This window comes from Botrytis cinerea, chromosome 9, assembly GCF_000143535.2.
Source record: "Botrytis cinerea B05.10 chromosome 9, complete sequence".
Lineage (NCBI taxonomy): Eukaryota > Fungi > Ascomycota > Leotiomycetes > Helotiales > Sclerotiniaceae > Botrytis > Botrytis cinerea.
In genome coordinates, this window is record NC_037318.1 from 933450 (window position 1) to 959572 (window position 26123).

At 43.9% G+C, this 26123-nt stretch overlaps 7 protein-coding genes across 7 annotated transcripts; 2 read left to right on the forward strand and 5 right to left on the reverse strand.

Annotated features, from left to right (window-relative positions):
• Positions 1-200: 200 nt before the first annotated feature.
• Positions 201-1717, reverse strand: BCIN_09g02590 (hypothetical protein). The gene is made up of 5 exons (XM_001554478.2): positions 1346-1717; positions 1080-1260; positions 971-998; positions 802-903; positions 201-730 (listed from the first exon to the last, which is right to left on the reverse strand). The coding sequence occupies exons 1-5, from the start codon at positions 1638-1640 to the stop codon at positions 557-559; spliced, it is 780 nt and encodes a 259-aa protein (XP_001554528.1). The 5' UTR covers positions 1641-1717; the 3' UTR covers positions 201-556.
• Positions 1718-2052: 335 nt separating this feature from the next.
• Positions 2053-3458, reverse strand: Bcmge1. Its single transcript, XM_001554477.2, has 2 exons — positions 3107-3458; positions 2053-2934 (listed from the first exon to the last, which is right to left on the reverse strand). The coding sequence occupies exons 1-2, from the start codon at positions 3377-3379 to the stop codon at positions 2479-2481; spliced, it is 729 nt and encodes a 242-aa protein (XP_001554527.2). The 5' UTR covers positions 3380-3458; the 3' UTR covers positions 2053-2478.
• Positions 3459-4298: 840 nt separating this feature from the next.
• BCIN_09g02610 (hypothetical protein) lies at positions 4299-7354 on the forward strand. Its single transcript, XM_024695004.1, has 5 exons — positions 4299-4831; positions 5041-5117; positions 5294-5427; positions 5757-6451; positions 6707-7354. The coding sequence occupies exons 1-5, from the start codon at positions 4804-4806 to the stop codon at positions 6802-6804; spliced, it is 1032 nt and encodes a 343-aa protein (XP_024550797.1). The 5' UTR covers positions 4299-4803; the 3' UTR covers positions 6805-7354.
• A 1163-nt stretch (positions 7355-8517) lies between these two features.
• Positions 8518-13541, reverse strand: BCIN_09g02620 (hypothetical protein). The gene is made up of 5 exons (XM_024695005.1): positions 13081-13541; positions 12612-12901; positions 12196-12496; positions 11990-12140; positions 8518-11935 (listed from the first exon to the last, which is right to left on the reverse strand). Exons 1-5 carry the CDS (start codon positions 13144-13146, stop codon positions 8670-8672), a joined length of 4074 nt encoding a protein of 1357 aa, XP_024550798.1. The 5' UTR covers positions 13147-13541; the 3' UTR covers positions 8518-8669.
• A 1412-nt stretch (positions 13542-14953) lies between these two features.
• BCIN_09g02630 (hypothetical protein) lies at positions 14954-18091 on the forward strand. Its single transcript, XM_024695006.1, has 4 exons — positions 14954-15241; positions 15298-16658; positions 16712-16874; positions 16921-18091. The coding sequence occupies exons 1-4, from the start codon at positions 15199-15201 to the stop codon at positions 17010-17012; spliced, it is 1659 nt and encodes a 552-aa protein (XP_024550799.1). The 5' UTR covers positions 14954-15198; the 3' UTR covers positions 17013-18091.
• Positions 18092-18251: 160 nt separating this feature from the next.
• On the reverse strand, positions 18252-21412 carry BCIN_09g02640 (hypothetical protein). The gene is made up of 3 exons (XM_001554472.2): positions 20950-21412; positions 20700-20817; positions 18252-20644 (listed from the first exon to the last, which is right to left on the reverse strand). The coding sequence occupies exons 1-3, from the start codon at positions 21059-21061 to the stop codon at positions 18460-18462; spliced, it is 2415 nt and encodes an 804-aa protein (XP_001554522.1). The 5' UTR covers positions 21062-21412; the 3' UTR covers positions 18252-18459.
• A 1363-nt stretch (positions 21413-22775) lies between these two features.
• BCIN_09g02650 (hypothetical protein) lies at positions 22776-26110 on the reverse strand. The gene is made up of 2 exons (XM_001554470.2): positions 25310-26110; positions 22776-25259 (listed from the first exon to the last, which is right to left on the reverse strand). The coding sequence occupies exons 1-2, from the start codon at positions 25836-25838 to the stop codon at positions 23296-23298; spliced, it is 2493 nt and encodes an 830-aa protein (XP_001554520.2). The 5' UTR covers positions 25839-26110; the 3' UTR covers positions 22776-23295.
• Between the last annotated feature and the right edge of the window lie 13 nt (positions 26111-26123).

The window sequence follows — 26123 nt, forward strand, 5'->3', positions numbered from 1 at the left end:
AAAATTTCCCAAACTCGAGCCGGAGCTCAAAGGGAGCATTACAGGCACTTGTGTACGATAATTTTACTCTTAACAGTGTCAGCCTCCATGTTATGACCTGAACGCCTACCGAATTAACTAGTACCAGTCTACTGGTATCTTTTATCACAAGCTATTAGATCATTTTGTTTTATTTCCATGTTATCTGTGTTTTCTCTTGATGTTTACGAGGTCTTGTTTATCATTTACTTCAGGTACTGTCTCTTATTACAGAAAATGGGGTTTCAGAGAAAATTTGATTAGCATTATTACTTAGCGGGTCATTTACTTAATTGAATTAGACTGATTTCCAAATGCCAATGGCTAACACAGTTGATGGGTGTAATATTGATTTGGTAGTGGGAGCTGGAAAGTTTGAGATTGCATGCATTTGCAAATGGACAGGTGCTCATCGAAGCCTGTGATATCAAAGCTCAGGTCTGGAGTTGTTTTTCGGTGAATAAACTTCTGTTTTTCAAAAAATATAAAAAATAAAAAAAATATAAAAATAAAAATAAAAAAAATAAAAAATAAAAAATCATTTTCCCAAATGAATTCCCCCATCAATGATAGAGTTTGTGCCAGTAGCACTCTCGCTCTCAGCTAAACAGTATATCTGTCTAGCAACCTCTTCAACGGTTGCGAGTCTCCCTAGTGTGCTCTTTTTCTTTACTCCTTCTACTTTTGATTCGGGGAATTGAAGACCCCAGTCCTGTGGTTATGTGGGTTAGCTTGGTGCCATATATTATTGTTGAGGATGGAGACAATAGATATTGGACATACAGTGAGCATCAATCCTGGTGAAATGGAGTTCACTCGTATTGTTGACGTGAGAGCTAATGACTTGATGAGATGTATTTGAGCAGCTTTCGTCACAGAGTATGCCTGGGATTGCACTCGTCAGTGCTCTTACTTTACTAGTGTTTATCAGATCCTTGGGTTATGAACATACCATGGAACTCCCACCCGGTTTCACACCCCTATTATGATCCCCTTAGCCCTCATTAATCTAGCAGATCCAGATCACGAGAATACAAATAGAAGAATAAGGGAGCACTAACGCAATACTAGCGGTCGATATGAAACTTCCATCGGTCTTCTCTAGATGTGGCTTCACAGCATGGAAAAGCCACAAATGCGACTTCACATTCATGTTGAAACATCGATCCCAATCTTCTTCGACAACATTGTCGTCTAAATCTTGAAAATTGCGAATTTGAGTCCAACCATGATTGGAGACAACTGTTCTACTTGATTAGTCCTCTTGATCCACAAGTTCAAAATACAAATCGATCGAGAAATCGGGGATTTTGAGATATAAACACACCAACATCTAATCGTCCCCACTTCTCCATGCTTTCCTTAACCAATCTCTCCACCTCATCTTTCTTTGACATATCAGCCTTTATAGCTGTAACTCCTTCTGTCTCTTCATTAGATGATAGGGTTTTCCTTGCAAGATCTCCTAGCTCGACAACAAGATCTTGTGCTTTGTCATAGCTGGAATGGTAATTAACAATGACACGGACGCCGTGTGATGCAAACAGTCGAGCAGTGGCAGCGCCAAGCCCGGCTGAAGAAGCGGTTATCAGGGCTACAGATGCTCGAGTTAAAGGTGCCATTTTTGGAGTTAGATTTTGATGGAGGAGTGAAGGTCAGCAGTGAGGTGAAGTGAGAGGGGCAGAAATTACCCCGCTGTCATGCATGTGCCCCGCACTTTCCGATTCCGTCGTGTTTGATACGATCCTCCTCTTCGATGTAGTTCAAAGTGGTATAATTAAATATCTAGAACTCGCCATCATGACACTGCATATCCATTCGAATCTCAAGTGCTCATTTAAAATGCGGTTCCAACCTGTATCCTCTTGGAGTTGCACTTGCGTCTCCTATACTTGCCCTAGTATTACATGTAATGTAACGGCGTTTACGGCGTAGAGTACTACTGCAAGCTGGTTGAGGGGTGTAGCGGTTGTGCAGTCGATTATACTATGAGAAAAAAGAAATGGGAGCTGGTAGGGAACATTCACATCAGATTGCAAATTAATCTTGCATGGTTTCATTAGGTATATTTGTTCTTTTCCTATATGCGAAAAAGAAAAGAAAATCGTGAGTGACATATACAAGATGATGCAGATTGATCCCGCAAAAGCCAGGCCAGCCCATAATATTTTACCCCAAAACCTGTCATATCTTTGTAGAGAGGAGTGAGCTGATTCTTTCGTAATACAGCTTACAGTCATTATGCATTCCAACGCCGTAATTTTGTGTCTGCTTGAGTCGGATGCTCAAGTAGACATAACCGTAGTCCCATTTTTAATTATACACTTTGTACATCATGATTCCTCCGCTGAATCTCACGTTCATTACTCCAGTATATACGAAGTAAATCTCTTCCTTACTCTATGCGCCGAGCAATGCTAAGTTTGCGTTCCGCAAAATGTAAAACTTGATTTAAAGTATTCAAGGGTTCTTGACAACTCCGACCTTGGCAGCTCTCAAAATTCTTCCGTTGAGTTTGAATCCCTTCTGTTGGGTGTGGAAAACTGTGCCATCCTCCTTTCCTGCCATAGGAGTCATGAAAGTAGCCTCGTGTTCATTTGGGTTGAATTTCTCGGACTCGACTGAAGGGTCGAATCTTTCCAGACCGTGCTTCTTCAATGTTGACATGAGGATATTCTCGGTCATCTTCAGCCCCTCGTGTAATGTGATCAAGTCTTGTTGATGCTCATTGCGTTCTTCGGCAGAAACGGAGAGCTTCTCTGCGGGAACAGTGGTAAGAGCTCGGTCAAAGTTGTCAACACTGTCAACGAGATCTTTGGCAAATTTTTGAATAGCAAAGTCTTTAGCAGCTTGCATATCTCGTTTTGTGCGCTCTTGGAGGTTGCGGAATTCGGCGATGGAGCGGAGGAGCTTGTCCTGTAATGTGGGGTTAGCCAAACGCTCTTGAACAGATATTTGCAATTTCTTTGCCACCGCATGAGGTTCAAAAGCTCATATCCCATAGGTATTACCGCCGCAGCATTCGGCAGAATGAGCATAAAGCAGTGGTGTAGAAGCAGATCAACAATATTGGATTGAAAACACAAACCTTTAATTCAAGAATTTCCTTATCCTTTGCCTCTAAAGCCTTCTTCGATGGATCTTCTGCTTCAGCATCCTTCTTCTCTGCTGCTGGCTCATCTTTCTTGGCCTCTGGTTCCGTAGCATAGAATCTTCTTCCTTGGAATTGCCTCGACGCAACTTGCGCGGCCAGCGAGGTATTATTGTGGAATTGAGAACGCAAAGGTTGTCTGGCGGCTGAGCTGCGGAGGGAAGAGCTCAAAGCTCGAGATGATTGTCGGAGTAATGTTCTTGAGTTCATTGTGTCGTCGTTGTGAGGTATAACTTGGAGGCAAATCGGAGTAAGTGAGCATTAAATTTTTTGATTGATGGGAGACATCGGGATGGAAATTTTTAGGGTGGTTTTGGGCGGTCTAAGGTGGCAGTAAGCGACCATCATCTGACGACATTGGTGTTGCTTCGCTTCACAACTGGAGTGAACGTCAGTCAACAACAACCAAGTCCATCTCAACTGAAGACAGACATGAAAGCAAAGTCGAAATACTCAAGGAAACATGGAAATATAACACATGCTTTGTGTATATATTCAACCATTTGACAGAATTGCAGTGTTGCTATAGGTAAATAGGGATGCATAGAACAGGTGTGCATTCCTTTCTCACCCGGCCTGCTGCATCAGAATGGTTGTAATGGAGAGCCGCATAGACACAAGCATACGGTGCTTATATGAGTGATCATACTCTCAAGATGTGCCATATGGGGCTTATGATAATGGGTTCTTTGCTGGAACATCTCCAGGAGGCCCACACAGTTCTCTCCCTCATCAAAGTCTATTTCTATCTATCTTCATAACCCTCTCTATCCAGACCATTCCTAGGCCATTTCTGTCCATATTTCTTTTGAAAATCCTCTCTGAAATACAATCATGATCTGGTCACCTTCTCCAGTCATTGTTATCCCGTGTTCAGAGCTTCAAGGGTTTTGAGGTTAAAGTGATGTCAAAGTAGAGAATGCCAAAAATACATGAGAATACCTGAATCTAGTGAGTATCTGATCCAAAGGGTGATGCTCAAACTGCAGGGTTTCGATCAGTGATAAGAGGTCCCAATCAGGGTATCTGCAGATGATTTTCATATGCCACCGTCCATCAGGCAATATGTGAAAACTTTACACAGTCTTCTCAATCGGATTGTCATCTAATTACTCTTGTGTTTCTCCCAGCAGCAGCAGGGAATATGGTTTACTCTTTGTCGTAAGATATTGCGATTGCTTTGAAAGCACACACAAACAGAGAGTACTCATAACCTAGATCTCACAGCTACAACTACGTCCAGTATCAGCCTTGACTTGATCTGGACCTTCAATTTCACCTTCAGCGGTTCTCCTTTAAACTACCGAGAGGTTGCTAACATAACAGAAGGCCGCTATCGGCCACAATTGCTTAGAAGTTGGAAGTTAGAACTCGCTGCTTTATTCGAATTTCCAATCATACTGCCTACATAGGCACGCATTGAATAGCAAGTATCCACCCGACTTCTATTCACTCTCTCGGTTACTCAACCAGCAAATGCCATACTTGAATTCACAAATCTGTTTTGAAAGAGAAATCTTTCAACCCAGGCTAGCATCAGTTCTCTAGAGAGTTTTATCATCAAGACATCTCTTCTCTACCCGAGTGCCAACAATTACTGTTTCCTGCAAATATCCTCTGCAAAGAGAATAGAGATGGAGTCAAAAGAGCATAAGCTATCATGTATGTTATTCAACCAAGAAGAGTTCAGCCGTCTTTCTTTCCACGTGGGGCATTGGGATGCTCGAGGATCTGACTGAGTATCAATCTCGGGCACAAACTTGATGGAGAGACATTGAGAACAAGCTAAACCCTCAAGCTCCTTACTGTTTCATTTGCAGTGTTTTTTGTGCAATCTTTTGCATTTGTACTGACCTTCTGTTCCTTGATAGCTGGCAGCCAGACTGGTAGTCCTACAAAATCAACCTCTACCAACTCTCCAACAGAAGATTCTATTGGCAGATTGACTGTAAGTATTTTTCTATCCCAACCACACTTTCCGCTCATCTTCCAGACCTCTATTCTGGTTGGTATCGAATCTTGTACCTCCAAAATTCACACCTTGAAGACTCTGAGCTGTGGCACTATTCCTAATCACAGCCACTTCATTTGTTCTCAATGACCTATTACTAACTTCTATTTAAGCGTCAGTCATCCATTCGAACACAGACCGATAAAACTCTCCCTCTACGTAAGATGAGCCAGGAATTCGACGCATTTTCCCTTGAAGAAGCAAAGCATCATCTTCAAAACCTTGGTCCTGTACCTACACTTCCCGAGTAAGTTTTGAACTCTCCGTGGTTTCATCCCTTCACTCGTTTCAGTCGTTCATTCTGTTGCTTCGCCAATCCTTGAAGCATGAATATATTTGTACACCTATCTATTTTACTACGGGTGACTACGATATTGTTTTACGTCCTGTCTCTTGGCGCATCTCCTATGAACCTATTTTATGTTTTCGTAGTGCAGCTTTTCTCTTCACACCTCGTTTTAGAGAATATCCTCCTACGTTATGTTCCCACTACTTCTGTCTCTTTGATAGCTACCCTTGCCCTCGTCCCCATAAACACACTTTCGGTTATCAAGCATACCTAACTCCTTCAATCAGTCCCGCGGAAGTTGAAAACCGCAAATTAGTAGAGCAAGAGGAGAACAAGATTATTCAAGAGGAGCACAAATCCATCAGACGCGATTCCGTTAGCTTTTTGAAGCGTCGCACTTCTGAGCGCAAGACCAACCTCGCCACACCGACTTTGACAATCACTACCGAAAGTTTCAGAATCTTGCCATTGCTTTCTCCAGCAATCTCTCCAACACGCTCCCCAACACCACCCGATTCTGCTGTGACATCCTTGGAACTGGCAGCGCCAATTTTGGGTTCGAGTTCCACTGCAAGTATGAACATCTCCCCCGATACTCTCCAATCTGAAAGAGAGCAGACTGTTCTGGCACGGGACACACCGATGACATCGTATGCTGGACCTTTTGGCATCCGCAGCCTTGTTCTGACCCCAATTGAGCAAGAAAGTGCCATCAGCCAAGACCAAGCAGATGAGCATGCTACTAAGGCCGTTACGCCGTCCCCTATCGGACCAGCTACATCTGTATACCCTCCTCGTATCTCTAGCATGGCCCCACCTCCACCAACTGCTGTCGCTGGTTGGGTAGGCGACGGGTATACTTCGAATTATGGAACCACACCAACTTCAGCTGCGCAGACAATGAGAGTAGATCCTTGGCAAAAGAAAGCTACTAGCCTTACAGCCCCTCATTTTATCCCTTCTTCTAGCCGACCAGACACTCGTAAGTTTTCCCGTTAGATTAACATCACATTTTACATCTCCAGTTACAAAATCTCTCAGCTCTGCTTTTTATCTTTTCTGTATATAACAGGTTAACCCTAGCCCAACTACTCAGTCGATTGGTCGTCCGGTGCCCTAATTGACTCCTTTCATACTTCTCTAGTTGGTAGTCGCGAGGCCACACCAGATCTAATCTGTAGCAGTGATGGCTCCGAGTTCGAATTTGGCAAGAAAGCTAATAATATTTCTGTGACAGAAACACAACTTGAACACAAGAAAGCCAAACCTGGTGTCCCTGATGCTGATATAGTCGAAAGTTCTGATGGCAGCAGCGGTGTGCCTCCGCAAAAGTAAAGGGACTCAAGAACATCGATGGATAACGAATCAGACAAACTTGGAGGCACAGCAAGACTTTTTCAATTGCGACTCTTTTGGTCAAGCTCTGCTTGCTTACTCAGTCAGATTTCGTCAGTCAATCTAGTCTTTCGCACACCTAATGTTACCGTTACGATTCTTCTTTTACACTTACGACAAGTCTTTTCAAGCGAGATACCCCCGGCGTTGGGCGCATTCAATTTTCAAACTTTGAAACCTCCATCTCAATCGCAGGATTCTCAGCTTACTTCTGCGGATGCTAGATAGAATTTGGGTGGATGGATTTCTTTTTCTTTTTCTTCGATCTTTGGGTTCTGATAGGTGGTCTTACTTTTCTCTGGTCCCTACACTCGATGTATCTACTTTTGAACAGGATAGACAAGAGAAGCAGCATACGGTATGGCGTTTGTGCTTGACCGCGCTTGATTCACGGGATAGGATCGATAGAACAAATTCTACGTTATCGAACCAGAGCTTCACAGAGATTGAAGATTCCAGGAAATTAAATTTAATATGTTACAACTTACCAGAAAATAATAGTGTCTAGAAATTTTTGCTCCGCACCTAGGTGAATACAGTGATCCTTACGAGCATGAACTGCATGAAACTGGAATCTATCAAAAGAGGAAATATCTCATTATAAATAGCAGCGTTATATTTCTATACATAACAACAACCCACCTGTACACCCTCCACCCTCCTCCCTTCTACATCTCTTCCCATTCCAAATCCCAGAAACCCAGTCCATCCATACAAACCCCTTAATCCTCAATCCCAAAACCACTCAAACCGTACATGAAGCTCCCCATTCCCTATTCTCTATTAACTAACCCCATAGTCCCTCCATAGCACCAACTCCTCCTTCTTTTTTCTTCGGCTCCTCCCCCTTAACATTCCCTACTATCCAATTGCTTCTAATATTAATATTAATAGTAATACTTGAAATGCCACAACCACAACCACAACCCACATTCCCAACGTCCACCCTTCATTTATGAATAAACATCGAGGCAACGGAACCACTAGGTGTGTGGAGAGATGTGCTCTAGAAAGATCTCTGATATTCGAACAACACAGATAATAAAAATATATGTAGGATTTAAATACCTGTACAATCATACAAAATTACTACTCTTCCAACCACTACGGCAACAATAGTAGTTTAGTAAAATGCTAAAAATTCAAGGGTTGTAGTTTATAGCGCTCACTTGGGTCATCTGAATTTTTTTGTCTCTTCCCTAGATATTCACAATTATCTATCTAATGAGCCACCAAAATCGCAAGGTTAATAGAACAATATAAAATTCTTCTACCAGCCTCATGAGTTTAGCACAGGCGAAAGCCTAAACTACGCCATTAGCAACTCATGTAGATGCAATGCTAGTGAAATCTCTTTCATTTTTCTCGCTGTATCATATTTATACCATGTAACAAGTATCACTCATAGCCAGTGAAGACAGAAACCCTCCCTGACATGTGCGACCTTTTATGTGGCGAATACGAATTAAAACCCCCCGGACTCACTTTGCTAGTCTACATCTGAGAGATATCATGATTTCCTCCCGAAAAGAAAGTTTTGTCAAATAATGTTTGCAACTATATGCGCTGTGTGGAAACCAGTTTTTTTTTCTGGTGTATGAATTGCCCCCCCCCCCCCCCCCCCCCCCCCCCAAATTAAAACGAAAGTATGTTTGATCGTGTCTGAGATCCTAGTTTTTTGAAGGTGAAGGTCGTATAGCATGATGAGCAGGTAATGTTTTGTACTATAGCTCACATTATCATTGAATAGAATGTCCAACAATCAACATGCTTTTCAAGATATCCAAAGTCTTAGCATCTGATATCTAGACCAATTCCTCAGAGTCTGATAAACTCAAAAGATATTCAATGAGAGACCATTCTGACTCGAAGTCAAACTTGTCAGATCGCGCGCTCTGCATCTCAGCGTCAAAATTGAATTCTAGATCATATTGATGTTGGAATTCATGCAATACAGTTAATCGATCTTCTGTTTGTGGAAAGCAATCAAAGGATTCATCATTAGAAAGCAGATCCTTGATGAGTCTGTACAAGAATTCTTTGACAGCGTAGTGGTGGTCGTGACTCAATCCAAAGCAAGATTCAAGGCATCGATCGACCGCTTGCAACATACGATCGTTGGGACGAAATTTGATTGTACAGATGACTGTGCTATCCAGGTTCATGAGATTGTTGTTACTTGTCAAAGCAGATTTGAATACAAAATAACTACCGGTCTTGTTGGCGGCCTCAATTGCACCTTGTTCCGGAAGAGTGGGTAAGGTGTTGTTTCGTCGAGCCCATGCTGCACGAATTTTTGGAAATGGTCCGCTACTACAATACATTGCAAAGACTTTTTGGCGGTAGGCATAGATGGACTTTTTAGATGTAGTGCCGAACGTGAGAGGAGCCGCGAGAACACCAGTGTAAAATATTTGATACGCAGTTGGGCGACTGATTGTGAACGTCTCGGAGTCATACAAAAATTCTTGGCAAACATCGGCATGAGCAAGGCTTTCTGCTAGAAGACATGCGATTGAACAATATTTGATACCACTATCAGGACCACAAGCGTGGCATAGAATCATAGGACTGTCTATTGTAGCGTAGTGATAGTCGTTGCAATAAGTACAGAAGAAGGGTATTCGGGCTGTATCCGGCTCCGTATGTGTACGTGGGCCTGCATTAATGATAGCACTGCTTGATAGTTGTTGTCGACTCCAACCATTAGAAAATTCAGACGAATTTTGTCCTGCACCATCATGACTTGCTACACTTGTCTGCTGAGTATGTCTTTGACTTCCTAGAGGGGCAGCTTCTTCAGAGTTCAAGTTTAGGGAATCCAAATCCATCAAAGATGGACGGAAGCTCCGAGGTTGAGGGCCATGAATAGTTAATGGAGAGCTAGTGATTGTAACAGGCCCACCGACAGGCATCGGGGTAGTTTCCACAGATGATTGGGTGTCTTGAATGCCAGTACAAGCCTCTGAGACGAATGTCTCTGCAGCTTCGGATGCGTTGTTGACAATGGCATTCACAGATGCGCTACCAGAGACGAGCGAGGTAGCCATTATATGAGCATTTCCAACAGCGGCTTTAGAAGATGTGTAGTTAACAGCACACAGATTTTGGACTGATCTGAATTTACCAGTAGCAGAACCCAGTGATATTGCTAGTGGCAGCATCCGTGGATATGTTTTTGAATAGGAGACTTTACTAGAGGTATCCGCTATAGACTTTGTGATCATAATTTCAGAAACAGATGCAGGCCTGATGGAGTTTGCATGATCAGAGCTTTCCTCATCATCGTCAAAACCAAGGGAACCCGAGGTTATCATGGCGTTAGTTGAAGAACTTCGGAATCTTTTTTCGACTGTTTGGCTGGGACCATCGAAATCTCCTAGATAAATTGGTGCATCACGACTCAAAGTAAGCCCAGGAGGTGATGGTTTTCTGGGCAAAGTTGTAGTGATATTTTCAACTTCAGGCTCAGTGCCCATGGTACTAGTAGAACCATCCTTAATAGAACCACAGTTGATAGAGTTCATTACCTTAATTTCATCGATTAAGGTCCGAGTGGGCTCAATGTCTGGAGAAGCACCAATTTTAGCGAATTTAAAGACATCTTCAGACGAATCTTCCATAGGAAGACTGGCCTGTTTTATCGAAATAACAGGCGATGACATGATTGTTACCGGTTGAATTGGAACCTTTGTTCGACTATGATGAATTTCGGCTTCAATAACAGCGCTGATATCAAGGTCTGTACTTGGCAGAAGAGGTTCTTCCAGCAGGATTGCAGGCTCCTCCTTGGCTGGAGTTTCTGGTTCTACCTTTGGCAAAACCGCTTGTATCATTATGACCGTAGACTTCTTTTTGGTTGCTCCGAGGGGTTGTTGTACAGCATTCTTTGAAGGCGAGAACATTTCTGGGAAGTCATTTAAGCTCTCGATCTCAAACTTATCATCGCTCTTTAAAGCAGCGGCTGTAGTCTGAGTTGGTACTTTTGCGGGTATCTCTGGCTTCTTTCGACTGACTTTATGACTGGATGTGACTTTGGCACTAATGAAAGTATCTTTGTACGCTTTGGAAGAATGCGCTGCACGATTATGGTTGGTAGCCTGTAGGCCCTTTGCCTTGCTAGGCTTGGGTTTCACGATCTCCCAATTCGAGTCGTCCTCGATTAATGGATCCCTAGCATCGTCGAAATGGTAGTTCAAGGGGTCAGATGCGATGGAAGGAGTTTCCTTGCTAATGGCCTCAGAATTTTGACTTCCGACTTCCGCCACTATAGACTTCGGGTCGCTTTCCTGCTTCAAAACCTTCTTTGTGTTATTTTTACCCTTTATCTTCTTCTTCTTCTTCTTTCTAGATGCTGTCTCTGTCTTTGACTCTGGAATATCTGGAATTGATAGCGGTGAAGTAGACCGAGGGGGAAATGAACCACCTGTATTGTTAGGTGTAACGGAAGCAACGGCCTCAACGACGGTAATTTCCTCAGCAGGCTCATCTAATGTCGGAATGGTACGGATATGAGTTACAGACCAAGTTTCCGATCCTATCATCGAGTCCAGTCCATGGATGTTGATTTTTTGAACAAAATCCTCCAAAACACTTCTAGCCACAGCTTTTCCTGGCTCCTCCTTGCTTTTTTCCAAAGTATTGAGTTTATGGAGGCATTCGTGATACCTTGAAGAACGTCGAACCTCCGTACCCTGGACCTTGGTGACTGTGAAACTCGACTTTTCCACGCCTTTATTCTTCTCTACGCGAATGAGCTCATTTTCAATCTCATTCATTTGGATAAGTTCGATGAGGAAAAGGTCTACAATTGGTTTGAGTTTGGCAGATTCTATGCCCTCAGTCCCTCCATACAGGTTACGGTGAAGATTCTGCCTGGATTCGCCCATATCGATTGCTGTGATATGAAAAAGCTTGGTCGCTGAACCCTTTTCTAAGGAGGATGTATCCGGCTCCGTCAAATGAGCGTAGTAATCTGCATGTTGAACCTCTTTTCCAGAGTAAAAATCATGTGCCAAAGCCTGAAACTCATAAGAGTTTTGCTTCATTCCACTTGTGGGAAAAATTGCTTCTAATAATTTTTAGCAGATGCAAGATTCCACCACGAAAGATTGTTCAGACTCACGATATAAGACCTCCCAAGCCAATCTATCTCTGTTTATTTTATTGGATCCTTTGAACCAAGTTCCAGACACCGTGCTGATCTCATATGGAACTATGAAAGGAGCGCGTAGGCCCAGTCGAACTGCTCGTGAAAAGATTGCTGGATTCCATCCCTAATTAACTACTTAGTATAATATTAGAAACCACGGCTAAAGGTTCATGACATACCCAATGAAAGAACTCCCGGCTTTCAGACTCAATGATTCCTTCTGCCATTTTTTCCTGCGAAGTGAGCCACGAAAGGAGGCCGTTCGATCCGGCTACTGGGTGTGGTTCAAAATATTGATATCTTTGGAGGATAGGGTCGCGATGATCGAAATGAATAAGTCTTCCTACAAGATCCCCTACTAAATTTATACTTCGAATATTGAGTAACTGGAAGAGGCCAGGATTTTTGCTATCCAATATGCTAGCTATGGTCTTTGCTGTTGTGCTGTTGTCAATCGCTGGAAGCTCCTGCCGATCTTGGCTGAGAATATAAGTTAGTATTTGATGGCAAGAGCGAAGAGTTCTTCAGCTTGATATGGGAACAAGTTCCAAGAGAAATAGAGATAGAGAAGGAAAAGATTATGATGATTACTAACTCTTCTGCTTGATTTAAAACTTCTTCTTCTTGATTTAAAACTTCTTCAACTGAGCTAGAACGAACAGTTGTGGCTTTTGACGATTTGCTTCTGTGTTTTATGGGACTGGAATGTGCCGAATTGCTCAAAATATCGAGGTTTTTCGCGGTTAGGGGACTTGAAGTTTGATCATTGAGATCTGAAGTGTTGGAATTGATTAACTCGGTGTGCGGTACAATTAGATTGTTCCAAACATTATCCGTTTTCGAGGATTGGAGATCAGCCTCTTCTGGTGCTGATGGATTGTTGTACTATTTGATTTGTTAGGAAGAGAAAATAAGAATTTAATTAGAGAAATTGAAGCTCTGGTTCAAGGGAAGATGGTAACAATCTCTGTGGGGATGGCGACTAAGCAAGAAGATATCACTTTCACCCATTGACCGGCCGACCAGTATGGCAACAGAGTGAGAATGAAAAACAACTTTCTTACCATCATATCTAGATCTGTTGTTGATTCAGTCATCGAAGCTGGGGAGTTTAGTTTTGGAAATCTCATGGTTGTGCGTCGAGTTTGAACATTTATGTGAAGAAGGGGGAAAAGTTGTGAAGAGAGTTGTTAAGAAGATGGAAGAGCAAAGTTATCAATAACTTCGCTTCGAGGCATCTAATAGATTGGCTGTGTTGGAACAATAGTCTCCAGTCCCAAAGGGGTATCGCGTGCTTCACATACTGCTGCTACTACTGCTATGTTGTATAAAAGAACAGAACAGCAACAACCAACAAGAATGAAATCAAAGCAAATCAGAATCCAACCCAGGTACATATCTTCCTTGGCTCGACTGATTCTCTTTAATGGACAACTTTTTATTCCGTTGGCTCATTACCCTACTCATTTCTACTTAACAACGATCCACCAAACAAACGAGCAGAACTCAAAGATAGACATTTGCCAATAGACAAGAATGGAATTTAGTGGTAGTTAACTTTGCTTTTGCCTTGCATTGTTACCATTGTCCTTGTACACAAAACTGTCATCATGTTTATAATCAATCTCCTCACACGGTACATAGTGCTCTTACCTATGTGTTTTCCAGATCATGGCCACCCCATTCGAAACAGAAAATTGCGCAGCAGATAGAAGCAGCATACATTCATGCTTCCCCATTGTCAGCCCAGATGGAACTTGAGATCACAACTATCAACCATCTCTTTCAACCCCCTATGTGACTCTTTTTGTCCAACACTTCTGAAAGGTCTTCCATCATCACATCTCTACTGCGTGAAATTTAGACCTTAAGAACACTGTAATTTGCAACCCTAAGGAGTGCACGTCTTTTGAAAATAACCCTAACCCTTTATTGCTTGAAGATGCATGGAATAATATGGGTAGCAAGTACCATTTCAATCTTCTCGACCCCAGGACAACAAGTGAAAGCAAACTCTCTTTGAAACATGTGGGCAAAGAAACAGTAAGAATAACATGGTGACATGAGGCCACGATCATTTTGGAAATAAACAGCTTCATTGTGTGAATTCTTAACCACGATCTTTATTATCGCCTTTCTCTCTCTCTCTCTTCCTCCCCTCTCTCCCCCTCAGATAAATTCGTAATGCATGCATATAGATTCCCAACCATCAAGCTCACCACCAAGTATCCATATTCAATCATACTTGCCTGTGGTCGAAAGAGAGAGGCTCCGCGTTTTGTACTACATTATGGCAACTGCCAATAAAGATAGCTCATCATGGATCTTTAGATGATGAGAACTAAAGAGAACCATAAGACTTGTGCATGAAGTGATGAAACGCATCTTATTTGCTAAGTAATTGCTTCCGATACTTGTTATCCCCACAAGACTTACATACGGCAACTTTTACAGCAATCAATAATGAAGCAAGCAGATACCACAACCTTTACTCACCTAGAAAGCAATGTCACTTCATTGATGATACGTTGTATACATGATTCGGGAAAAAAGGGAATAGCTACCACTTCGACGATCTGGTGCTATTGCTCCTTTAATAGAGTTTGCCATTCATGTCAAATCATTCCCCCTTTCCCACCTTTCTCCCTCTTCATGTCCCCCTGTCTAAAAGGACCCTGTCCGAGTGTTTGCAGGCTGGAGCCAAAGGAATATGCTATTGTGTAGAGTGAAGTAAAACCAGAAAGGAGATATTCACCACGATAGATGATATAGCCATGATGCCATAAATATTGAATCAAGTGAAGTGACGTTGAGTCTCCCTTGGATGATTCTGCTTATATAATCAATCATGTGATGCCAATGGAATTCCAGCACTAGCTTGAGACTAATCTCGGACTAGGCTGAACGCAGATCCTCGAATTTTTTTACCATTAGTGTGAGCAAGCGCATTCGATTATTCTAAACTTGCATGACTTTATTTGTTCCTTCAAACTCCCCAAAGGATCAACAATCTGCCCATCAATTATCATAACATTTGTCAAGGACACAAACTACCATTTCCTTTGATCTGCTTGTCGTGCATTTCATTAACATAGAAAATTCCTTTTAACGACACAACCTGATCTTCAAAAAGATCTCTACATTTTCCTCCTCATTTCTGAACCTAAAAATTCAAAGAAACAATGGCCGATCAACCCAGCATCACATCTATCCTGGCTGCTTTGGGTAAAATATCTCTCCCAGAGATCAAAGGGGAATTTTTTGAACTAACTTTTTTTCAGCAGCGCAGCGTCCCAATGCGACCCCTCCGCAGAATCAGCAGCCTGCGTACCAGCCTCCTCAACAACAGCCAAATCCCTATGCACAAACCGGCGGCTACTCTCTACCCCAGCCTACAAACTCAGGCAGTGTTGATCTCAGCGGTATCAAGCCTGTAAACTCCGGAACTGTTAGTATTCAAGATGCCATCGCAAAGGCAAAGGTGATTGCTGCTGAAAAGGGCGTTGCCTACGACAGAGCTCCATCTTATGCTGGACAACCCCCCATGCCCTCCGGCAGACCGTACAGCCCAAGATCTAGATCTAGGTCGCCACAGCCAACACGTCGCGATGCCTTCCGCGATAATTTCAACCCATATCGCGATGAACGACGAGGCCCACCAGGTAGAGATTACCGCGAACGTTCATTCTCTCCCGGAGTGCGAGGCAGAGGCCCATCCGATGCTTTCCCACCGCCACATGGAGGTGCAGGTGGATATGCTCGTGAACGTTCCCCAATACGCGGTGCAGAAGACAATGTTGAATCAATCTCAATCGAATCGAATCTTGTGGGATTGATCATTGGTAGGCAGGGCGAGAATCTAAGAAGAGTGGAATCAGAAACTGGTTGCAGAGTACAATTCATTACTGGCCCTGATGAAACAGGTCCTTTCAGAACCTGTAAAATCACTGGCCCTCGTGCTCGCAGAGCGGATGCCAAGGCTGAAATTACTCGCATTATCGATGACAGTGGTTTGGGCCCACTCTCAGACCGAGCTCCAAGAGAACAGAATGCCACGCGAGATTCATCGCATCAACCCGCATTGAGAGATGGCGAGGACAGTATGCAAATCATGGTTCCGGATAGAACAGTTGGCCTTATTATCGGCCGCGGTGGAGAGACTATCAGAGATCTTCAAGAGCGAAGCGGCTGCCATGTCAATATTGTTGGAGAGCAGAAGAGCGTCAACGGACTTCGACCAGTCAACCTCATCGGTACTCGAGAGGCTGCTGCCATGGCCAAAGATTTGATCATGGAGATTGTTGAGAGCGATAGTAAGAGCGCACCAAAGGAGCGTGCACCCGCCCCACGGGAGAACAATCGTGACGCTGGCTATGGTGGTGGTTATGCTAGCGGTGGTGCTGGCGGCGGCGGTCAAGGTGATAAGATCAATGATTCAATCTTCGTACCTTCCGAGGCTGTAGGCATGATTATTGGCAAAGGCGGCGAGACGATCAAAGACATGCAGAACACGACCGGTTGCAAGATCAATGTAACCCAGTCTTCGGGACCAGGTGAGGTTGAACGTGAAATTGGCCTTGTAGGCTCCCAGCAAGCTATAGCAGCTGCCAAGCGAGCCATTGAAGATAAGGTTGATGCTGTAGTAAGTAAAATCAATTAACTCTCGTCTTCGTAGCATTTCCTAACTTCTAGAAGCAACAGAAAAACAATGGCGGTGGTGGCGGTGCTCACCGCAGCAACCGGGGACAACAAAATCAACAGAATGACTATGGAGACCGTGGCTATTCCCAACAGTCGTACGCCCAGCCACAAGGACAACAGGCCCCCCCAAGTGGCGCTGACGACCCCTATGCAGCTTGTAAGTTTTAATCCTGGTCAATCTCGAACTTTACTGACAAAATTAGATGGTGGATACGCCAACTATGCACAGCTTTGGTATCAAGCATTGGCCGCGCAAGGCCAAGGTGATACAACCAAGCCGCCAGGAACTTCGTAACTTTACGACAGTGATTGCCAGCCGTAGGATGATTCGACATTTGACTTGCATGACATACGCTGAGACCATGACGTTCGATTCATTTTCATCGATATAGTATGCCTGCATTGCACATGATGACGATGACCGAGAACCTTCGTACTCTTTCATTACTGGCCTGAAATTGGTATACTTTCTTCACTGAGTTGATCACGCAGCCCAGGATACTCTAACTTATGGATACACGATATAGTATGCACTACCTGCTACGTTTACGATTTTTGATCATGATTTGTCAAACAAACTTCCGGAGAAGAAAACCCCAAAAAAATGATACCGACGAACCAGATCTTATCTATTTGTAGATGATGACCAAACGCGTGCCATCTACTTTGCTCTGTGCAATGCAATTGATCTGACAATCTGCTTCTGCTTGACAACCATGATTTGGGCTTTTGGTACTGGGTATGATCTGCTTGCAATCCTGATATTCATGCATGAACGTCTTTTTCAATGGTTCCTATTTACAATTGTCCTTGATGCTCTGGCCAGCATGATCACTATTGTCGATGCAATTGTCGACCTTGAACTTTTTGATTCAGATGTGAGGCTCACGCGAGCAATTTGGTTTGGCTGGTGAGCATGGTCTGAGTTGGTCTGGAAACTTTTCGATTTAATGCTGCATGCATGACTTGATCGCAACAGATGATACTGATAACTTGCTTGCTTTGCTGAGTACCTTTGAACTTTTGGCTTTTGCTATTGCTTGCTTGCTTCGTGGATGACTGCGCGACCAATGGTCAATCGGATTATTCATTTACTTTCTTACTTGCGCTTGATGGATACCACTTATCGGATAGGCATTATTTGGGATGGTGTGTGGGATGGTGGGTAATACATACAAAAAGTCATTAATGGACAGGAGTGGTGGATGGGATTTATCGATTGGTAATGTTTGTAAGATAGCCATAATAAAAAATCGTTTATAACGTTTGAAGAGTTTCTATAGATAAAATGCTAGGCTGGGTCCTGTGTATGGGCCGGAAAATGTATCTCGACAACTTATAAGTGTTGATGAATGTATGTCTTCATAATGGGCAACACTCAATCATCTGAGATTCAAAGTGGGACCGTTCCAGAATCTGTTAGCATTGTTCTAGCTATTAATACCTTTTCTCAATCACACTTTGGTTGTAGGTATTCTAGCTCCAGCCATTTGATCCAAGTGTCTCACATAATACTGACTGATGATATATTGGATGTAAACATAAATAGCATTAACTTCTTTCGCTTCCTAATCTTCTATATACATGAAAATTACCTCATAACTAATCGAGTTCGTAAAGACGGCGTATTCCAAAATCATTAAACATAACTCATCAAAAAAAAAGAGTCCCCATGCCTCACCATTCCTCCCAAAGTTTCACCTGTGTTCTCCACTACCAGATTAACCAAACACAGTCCCGAATTAGAAGTTGAAGCTTCCCTCGACTCTCAAATCTCTACTCGAAAATCCGACCTTGACACCGAATTCTCCCTCTGGAATTCTCCATTCCTGCAATTCCACGTCCCAGAAACTGATATCTCTTCGCATCAACTCGAACGTGACGGTTTTGTTTTCTCCAGCGTTCAAGCCGATCTTTTCGAATCCTCTCAATTGTTTGACCGGGGTCTCGCTGCCCTCGATCTCGGGGATGGTGATGTAGAGTTGGGGGACGGCGGCGCCGGAGTAGTTGCCTGTGTTGGAGACGCTGGCGGTGACGGTGTAGACGGGAGTCCAGAGATCGGGGTTTCCACCGGGGATGGAGGCGTTGGGTGCCATGGGGGCGGGAGTGGCGGAGAGGGTGTCGTTGGAGACGGGGGTGATGCTGAGAGAGGATAGGTCAAAAGTGGTGTAGCTGAGACCGAATCCAAACTCGTAGAGGACGGAAATGTTATGGTAGTCGAAGTATCGGTAATCGATAAGAAGACGCTCTGTGAAATCTGATTGCCATGCACCTGGCTCAGTTGAGTTTACACTGGTGGTGATAGGTGCGAAATCGTAATCAGAAGCGTTGTAGGCGATGGTGTAAGGAAGATGTCCAGAGGGGTTGTAAGCACCGTAAAGGACATCGACTAAACTGTTTCCCATTTGGTCTCCGGAGAGATGGGTAGCGAGAATAGCAGTGACGTTGGGGTGGTCAGCCCATGGCATGAGGTTCAAACCTGTAGCTTGGGAAACAACAACTGTGTTGCTGCAATTTGCGGCGACTTGCTCGACGACGGCATCTCCATCCCAGTCAAATGACAAGGAAGTTCTGTCTTCACCTTCGGATGCATAAGTCTTGATGAATACTAAGCATACGTCTGGGATTGGGTAGATTGTGTCTTTGAGACCTCCATTGATGGCCAATTGGGTGTTGTTCAAGATAGTTTGAACCATTGAGCCGTCCTTAAGAGCACGGGCTTTGATAGCTTCAAGGGGAGTAACAAGTTGAGAAAGACGTCCAGATCCAGATCCACCACCAGCGGGCAAACATCCATACTCATAGTCCTTGTCATGGGGATAAGGACCGTTTGTCAACTCGCCAGCAGCATTTCCGAAAACACCAATACGCTTAGGAGCTTTGAGAGGGAGTGCGTTGTTGGTATTCTTGAGAAGAACGGTTCCAGCAGCACCGAGTTCGCGAACCAACCAGCTGTGGTTTCCACGGACATCAACATCAGCAGCGCCCATTGAAGAGGTCCAGTTCGATGCATAGATGGATGGTTCGTTGAATTGATTCAACTGTGGGTAGGCACCAGAAGAAGAATCAATAAGAGGGAAATCTTGATCTTGTCCGAGGAAGAAGTATGGAGTCATGACTCGAAGAGCCATGTCGTTGAGACGTTCAAGAGTGACGGATCCGTTGCTTACAGCAGTAGTAAGGTTGGAACCGAAGTATGTTGGGATTCCAGGGGCCATTGGGTCCCACCATTCAGCTCCAGGCATGGTCATGTCCAAACCAGCATTGGCAGAGGCAACACCAGCATGTGTTCCCATCCAATCAGATACAACAAATCCTTGGAAACCAAGCTCAGTCTTGAGCAGGCCGTTCAAAAGTTTGGAGTTTTGACAGGCGTAGGATGAGTTAACTCTGTTGTAAGAGCACATGACGTTTGCAACTCCGGCACGAACGGCATTGTAGAATGGCCACATGTACAACTCGTGGATAGTTCTATCCTCAACATTTGCAGAGACAGAGAGTTGCTGGGTGTCGTTTGGGAACCAGTTTGCATTGAAAATTCCTTCAGTGTTTCGCTGCGTCTCTTGTTCATATGCAAGGAAATGTTTGGCACTTGCTTGCACACCTTGAGATTGGACACCGATAATTGTCTCTTCCATTGCAACACCAGTGAGGTATGGATCTGGAGAGAATCCTTCCCAATTTCTTCCAGCCATGGCACTTCTGCCAAGAGGACCAGCTACGGGCCCCAAGAAGACATGAGCACCTTTGCCGCGGAATTCAGCACCAAGGTATTCTCCTCTAGTGTTCATGAGACTTTTGTCCCAGGATGCCGCGGTAGTAAGACCAGCAGGGAAGACGGTAACATAATCAGCTTGTCTCAGGGAGAGTGGTCCATCTTGAAGACAAAGCCCCTTAAACCCAACTCGAGGGATTGGTGCAATGTTACTTATGACAGTATTAGCAAAGAACAAATCTACACGAATATGCTCTGATCACTTACCCAACACAAGGTCCATTGGCACCAGTCAATAGCGATGCCTTCTCCTCTGCTGTGAGATTACCGATGAAAGCATTTGCCTTTACGAGAGCAGCCTCCCATCCTGTGCCTTGCAATTCAGCTAGAAGAGATGTCAGTATTGTCTAAGTCTGAGTAATTCAAGGGTTCTTGAGTACTATGGAACGAAGAGTATCACGTTCCTAGAATGAAACGCCATAGTGCGATTGTGAAAGGGGGGGAGAAAGCAACGTACGAGAAGGGTAAACCGGTGGAGAAGTTTCGAACAAAGAAGAATCCCAAGCCTGGCCATTGACAGTGGCAATGCAGCCAGCGAGGACCGAGATGATATCGAGTAAAGGAGCCATTGTAACTTGTCTACTGGAACTGCTTTCTTCACTTCTTCGGACAGTCTCCCCTACTTATATAAACTTCATGATGGTAAATCTTCGGGAACTCATTCCTACCCGTCGACAAACTCGTTACGAAACATGAAGAAGAAATTAGCTGGTAGAACAATGACCCGGTATAGACGTCATCCACTACTCCCCAACCATACTTTCCCACGAAAACGGTTCAAGATGATCGGTCTATGGAGGACTTTTGGACCCCCACTTGTGGAGAAAGCTAATTCCCCATGGCGAAAAATAGCCGAAATAGTACCGCGGTGCTATCAAATTATCAATCCCACCGGACTCGACTCAATTCAATGTCATTTCATCCCACTTTTGCCAAAGCCTGGAGTATTATCGGGGAAACAAAAATATTTGTATGGGGAATTTGGGGAACTCGTGATGACCGGGAAATTCATGTCGTGGGGAATTGGGGATTTTCCATGTAAAAAACTCCTCCACTGTAAATTATGGTCTTCCGAAGTTCCCAACACGAGGGTTACGAGTGAACCAGGGAAACGAGAAACAATGATACGAGAGTATCTGGAAATTCTAATATTCAAGCCGCAAGCATTTCCCTGACGGCTTGAATGTTGCAAGAAATATGGCAGATATTCCAGAATGCTCAAAGCATCTATTGGCAACTTGGGTGGTAAGTATCCTTGCCTCCCATTTGTTCAGTTAAAATAACCAAAAATCATGCTTCAAAAATTGACAAGGAAACAACTCTTGCGGCAAGTTCAGAACTCAGGTCACCGCCGCGTGGCTATTGACACCCACATAAATGGGATGAACACATAATGAAAATAGGACTTGCAAGTAGTCCCCCAGCTTCTTTCCCAATCCCGGCGGAGTTGCTTAATTCCTCTCCTTCCGCTGCTCCGAATCCATCATCGCGTGTGCCGTTGTATACTTTTTCATTACCCTAGGTACCATGCTACCAACGGTAAGCAATTTTTGCTCCGAGAAGTCTGAGCTTTTATTTCTCCACTGAAAGAAAGGACCGTTCAACTTCCAAGGTTGTTCGAGAAGGTGCTGTGCACGGAAGGATGTCATGACAGCAATTACCAGCATGAAAAAATATACTAGGACTTTGATTTGAAGAGACATGATCGCTAGTCACGACTCAGAAGATGAGTGTAGACATTGCTCGGCTAGCTGTTCAATCTTATGGCATTTTTGAGTGATCTATCAGTAGGTCAACAGAATAATCTAACGGCAGATTAGAATTATGTGGTTATGTAGATCATCCCTCCTCGTGATTTTGGATACGTTGTACCAAGAAATCGAGCACTTACTACTCGAGTAAGTTCTCTAAGCATGGCCAAGTTAACATGACAAGTCTTTTCAAAGTTCAATAGAAAGTGGACCGTTTGAGAGTAACACCGCGTCTACGAAGAAGTTGTGGTACACATACATATAACAACTGTGTGAGTTACCCACGATAATTCCTATCGGGTTGTAGATCCTGCAGTTGGTGCTCGCTAAAGCACCGTGGGGCCGCCGTCAACCACCCCTCCGCTTGGAAAAAATCCCACCGTTACCGACCCGATTACTTCTTATGGAAACTCCGACATTTACCATCAGCCATCTGATATATGTCAATGGAGCTACTGTAGGCGGGCTGACTTCGGAAGAGCTAACTACAACCTGGACGATATAAAATCGCACGTCACAATGGCGACAACACTGGCTTTTCGATATCCCATTTCAAATCAACCATCTCACATCCATCAATCCTAATTTTGAGCTGGAATCTCAATATGCCCCATCAAGTTTACATATAGATGACTACCAAACAGGTAGCCAATCTTATAATTTATCCAACTCGCCGTCAATGCTGTTGTGTGTTCATCTATATTGTATTATTAGCCACTAAATCTGGTATTTATCACCATGCAGTGAGAGCCTAGATAGTGAACCAGTGATGATCAAATCTCCTGTATGAACATCTTTTTGATAGATATCTAATTTTATCTACTACATATAAAGTCAATTGCACCAATCCACTTCCACTCATCCATCAATCCATCCTTTTTCCATCCTTTTCATTTCTTCTTCGTAGTAGAGGTCATGTAGGCGTTGATCGCTGATCATTATAAAACCCCCAAAATGAACATGAAAGCTCCAAAATACTAGACGCTATAAATACCTTTATCCAAGTATACCACCCATATTTTATTTTTGTAACCTTTATGATATCGTGCCAATTATACAACGAGGCCCATCCCCTCGCTTTCTTCTTTTTCTGTAGTGCCAGCCAAGGCACCGTATACTCTAATGGGAACAGCAACTTCAAAACTTTCACATTCAAGCCCTTGAACTGCTGCATAGACAACCCCTCTTTCATCATTCGTGTATTCTTCCAACAATTCAGGCGATAAATCAACAACCTCATTATCCACGGTTGCAAGTCTAGGGGTAACGAACTCAATGCGAATACGCCAGTCAAGCGATACCCCACTAGTGATAAATTCAGGGGTTGCGGCGACGGGAATGGTGGGGGAAAAGACTATGCGGCGAGCAAAGAGAGTAGATTCAGAATGCGAAACGTGAACGCGACGAGTAACGCGAAATATGCTTGCCTCGGAACGTAGCGCGATAGAATGGTCGACTTTTTCGGATGTCTCTAAAGCACAGTGTATTGCATAGCAGGGAATTCCAGCATCAGTAAATTCGATAGCTGCAGTGATGGTTTCGCCTAGGCGATATGCCGGTCTAGCTAACATGACTACCGCAACTCTCTTTCCACCGCGGGCAATTTCAAATCTGTTTGCACTTTGTTGGGATTCTGTGGCAATATTGCTGCGGAGGATGGCCATATCAATTGCTTCTTTTGCAGTTGCAGGCTCCTCGATAATAGATTGGCGTCTAGATCCTATAGGTTCTGTGGGCGATAATAAGCCAAAGCTAGAATTTCGTCGTGGCTTCGTGATTAATTCATCAACGTATGCAAGGAATTCGCCTAGGTTCGAATTGGGTTTTTGCGTTTTATGTGTCCTGACTGAGAGCTTTTTAAGTGAAGAACTCAAGCTTTCTTGGGACTGCGTGTTAATAGTTTGAATTCGAGCTTGATCTCGAAGTAGTATATATGGTAACATAAGATCATGCCCAAGAAGCTCTCCGTGAGAATTCACGCTGCCTAGGAGTCGGAATGGTATCTCAACTGACTTGACTTGTTGCTCCTTGGCACCTCCCGGTCTTTGGGTGCCGATAACTAATTTGTAGGATATCTTTATAGCCTTCCCTCTATGGCTGGGAGGCAGTCCTCTAGGTAGTTTGAAAGAGTACTTGTAACTGCGACTTTCCCCAGGAGCCAATTTCAAATCCACAAACAAAATCGATTGAGGAGTTGACAGTAAAGGTATGGAACGGGAATTTACCATGCCCCGCATATCTTTCATGCTACTTAGTTCGCCGCCCCCTAATAAACCACCGATCGATTCGCCTATGCTTCCCCAGCCAAATGTTCGCAAAAGACTACTGTCCCTTTTGTTCGTTTCAACCCCAATCACACCCCCACCTTGCCCACCGACTGCACCTTTTCGCTTCACTTCTTCGAATGGGGCTTGACTAATTAAGGATGGATCCAGCATAAAAGACCCATGGATTTGAGCATAGCCCATCATGAGCGTTTCTGGTACCCTGTGACTGCTACTGGGAGCTAAATTTGAAGACCGTTTTATGTGGTGCCCACTGTAAGGTGGCATCCGATTTGATGGTTGTGGTAAATATTCTGAAGCGAGGGTTTCTGTCGAGTTGTTGCTTAGAGTATAGAATTCCCCGCTGCTTCGTGGTGTGCCACCCATGCTCGATGGCGAGAGTATTCTTGCAATAGGTGCGTGTGTTATTTGATCGGGAATACTTAGGACGGTATCTCTAGATCTGGGGGAGAGCAGCCGGCTATCATGAGATTTGTGACTTGCGTTATCATCTTCAATGCGTGAATTACGTCGACTCTCTATCGAAGGTGAGGTGGATGCTGGAAATTTAAAGGCCGGAGCAAGTGGAGTTGAGTCTTTCCTTCTTGCTAGATGTGACCCAAGCCCTGATGTAGTTGGCAGATTACTCGTACCTGTATTTCGCCGGGGAGTATTTGGTACAGATGAATTCGGTGGGAAAGAGGAGCCCATCAACGGCGACGGGTGAGGTGGTATACGAGAATTAAGTGGTGCTAGAGAGCGTTAATGACCATTCATTTCCTTGCGACTGGGGAATGTTTACCTGTCATAGGTCCTCCATTAACTCCATTCCTTCGTGGAACGATTTGCAAGCTTGCAGACCGACCATGACCTCTGCCACCTCTACCAGGCCTTTCGGACAAGCTTCCATGGCTGGCGACTTCATCGATAGCGCTTTCACTAGCTCCCATTGATATAATAGATACGGACCGTTTATGCCCTTCCCCTCCTCTTCCGGGCCTGGATGTTCCATGACTCCATTGTTCTGATTGTTTTGAATGTACTGATTCGGGTGGTATTGTCATGGAAAGGGATGATCGATGTCCACCTCTGCTTTGAATTCCAGACCGCGGGCTCAGGGTTGAGCTTTTGATGTGTGACGGAGGTCTTCTCTGTCTTTCGGGTGACTGCAGCAACCCATTGGGTCCGGGTGGATGTAATGATGATTTTGATGACGCTGGGGACGTCGCGACGTTTTTGAAAGTGATTTGACACTCTATATCTTCGCCCGCGAATACAGTTTGCTCTTTCCACTGTATGAAGACGCGAATGTTACTTTGAAGGGTTGACATTTCGCTGTATGGGCAATTGACACTCCTCCTCTTCGAAGGAGATCTAATCTACCAGTCATGAATGCAATCGCAATAACCTCGATTCAGATGAATCTACCGGCATAGTGAAACAATGAAAAACTTTCAATTGAGGGCCCTATTCTGACTAGCATTTATGAAGCTCTTTGAAGATTTGTAAAGTATGAATTATTATTACTAGACCATTAAGCATCTGACCACCGAGAAGCATTAGGTGTTTGTGGTGTTAGGTCAGACTATCGGCTACTGTAGTCTATTCTATGTGAA

What these genes read in the sequence shown, in the direction of transcription:
- BCIN_09g02590 (XM_001554478.2), bottom strand. Translation starts at nt 1,640, where the DNA reads ATGGCACCTTTAACTCGAGCATCTGTAGCCCTGATAACCGCTTCTTCA. An exon ending in GTGGGGACGATTAGATGTTG is followed by an intron (nt 1,261 to 1,345) that starts GTGTGTTTATAT and finishes CAAGTAGAACAG; the next exon opens with TTGTCTCCAATCATGGTTGG. An exon ending in CACCAGGATTGATGCTCACT is followed by an intron (nt 731 to 801) that starts GTATGTCCAATA and finishes ACATAACCACAG; the next exon opens with GACTGGGGTCTTCAATTCCC.
- Bcmge1 (XM_001554477.2), bottom strand. Translation starts at nt 3,379, where the DNA reads ATGAACTCAAGAACATTACTCCGACAATCATCTCGAGCTTTGAGCTCT. An exon ending in AGGAAATTCTTGAATTAAAG is followed by an intron (nt 2,935 to 3,106) that starts GTTTGTGTTTTC and finishes CCCACATTACAG; the next exon opens with GACAAGCTCCTCCGCTCCAT.
- BCIN_09g02610 (XM_024695004.1), top strand. Translation starts at nt 4,804, where the DNA reads ATGGAGTCAAAAGAGCATAAGCTATCAT. An exon ending in CCTGTACCTACACTTCCCGA is followed by an intron (nt 5,428 to 5,756) that starts GTAAGTTTTGAA and finishes TCCTTCAATCAG; the next exon opens with TCCCGCGGAAGTTGAAAACC. An exon ending in TTCTAGCCGACCAGACACTC is followed by an intron (nt 6,452 to 6,706) that starts GTAAGTTTTCCC and finishes TTTCTGTGACAG; the next exon opens with AAACACAACTTGAACACAAG.
- BCIN_09g02620 (XM_024695005.1), bottom strand. Translation starts at nt 13,146, where the DNA reads ATGAGATTTCCAAAACTAAACTCCCCAGCTTCGATGACTGAATCAACA. An exon ending in CAACAGATCTAGATATGATG is followed by an intron (nt 12,902 to 13,080) that starts GTAAGAAAGTTG and finishes CAAATCAAATAG; the next exon opens with TACAACAATCCATCAGCACC. An exon ending in GCCGGGAGTTCTTTCATTGG is followed by an intron (nt 12,141 to 12,195) that starts GTATGTCATGAA and finishes GTAGTTAATTAG; the next exon opens with GGATGGAATCCAGCAATCTT.
- BCIN_09g02630 (XM_024695006.1), top strand. Translation starts at nt 15,199, where the DNA reads ATGGCCGATCAACCCAGCATCACATCTATCCTGGCTGCTTTGG. An exon ending in AAGATAAGGTTGATGCTGTA is followed by an intron (nt 16,659 to 16,711) that starts GTAAGTAAAATC and finishes AACTTCTAGAAG; the next exon opens with CAACAGAAAAACAATGGCGG. An exon ending in TGACGACCCCTATGCAGCTT is followed by an intron (nt 16,875 to 16,920) that starts GTAAGTTTTAAT and finishes TGACAAAATTAG; the next exon opens with ATGGTGGATACGCCAACTAT.
- BCIN_09g02640 (XM_001554472.2), bottom strand. Translation starts at nt 21,061, where the DNA reads ATGGCTCCTTTACTCGATATCATCTCGGTCCTCGCTGGCTGCATTGCC. An exon ending in TCCACCGGTTTACCCTTCTC is followed by an intron (nt 20,818 to 20,949) that starts GTACGTTGCTTT and finishes CATCTCTTCTAG; the next exon opens with CTGAATTGCAAGGCACAGGA. An exon ending in GCCAATGGACCTTGTGTTGG is followed by an intron (nt 20,645 to 20,699) that starts GTAAGTGATCAG and finishes TACTGTCATAAG; the next exon opens with TAACATTGCACCAATCCCTC.
- BCIN_09g02650 (XM_001554470.2), bottom strand. Translation starts at nt 25,838, where the DNA reads ATGTCAACCCTTCAAAGTAACATTCGCGTCTTCATACAGTGGAAAGAG. An exon ending in TAATGGAGGACCTATGACAG is followed by an intron (nt 25,260 to 25,309) that starts GTAAACATTCCC and finishes AACGCTCTCTAG; the next exon opens with CACCACTTAATTCTCGTATA.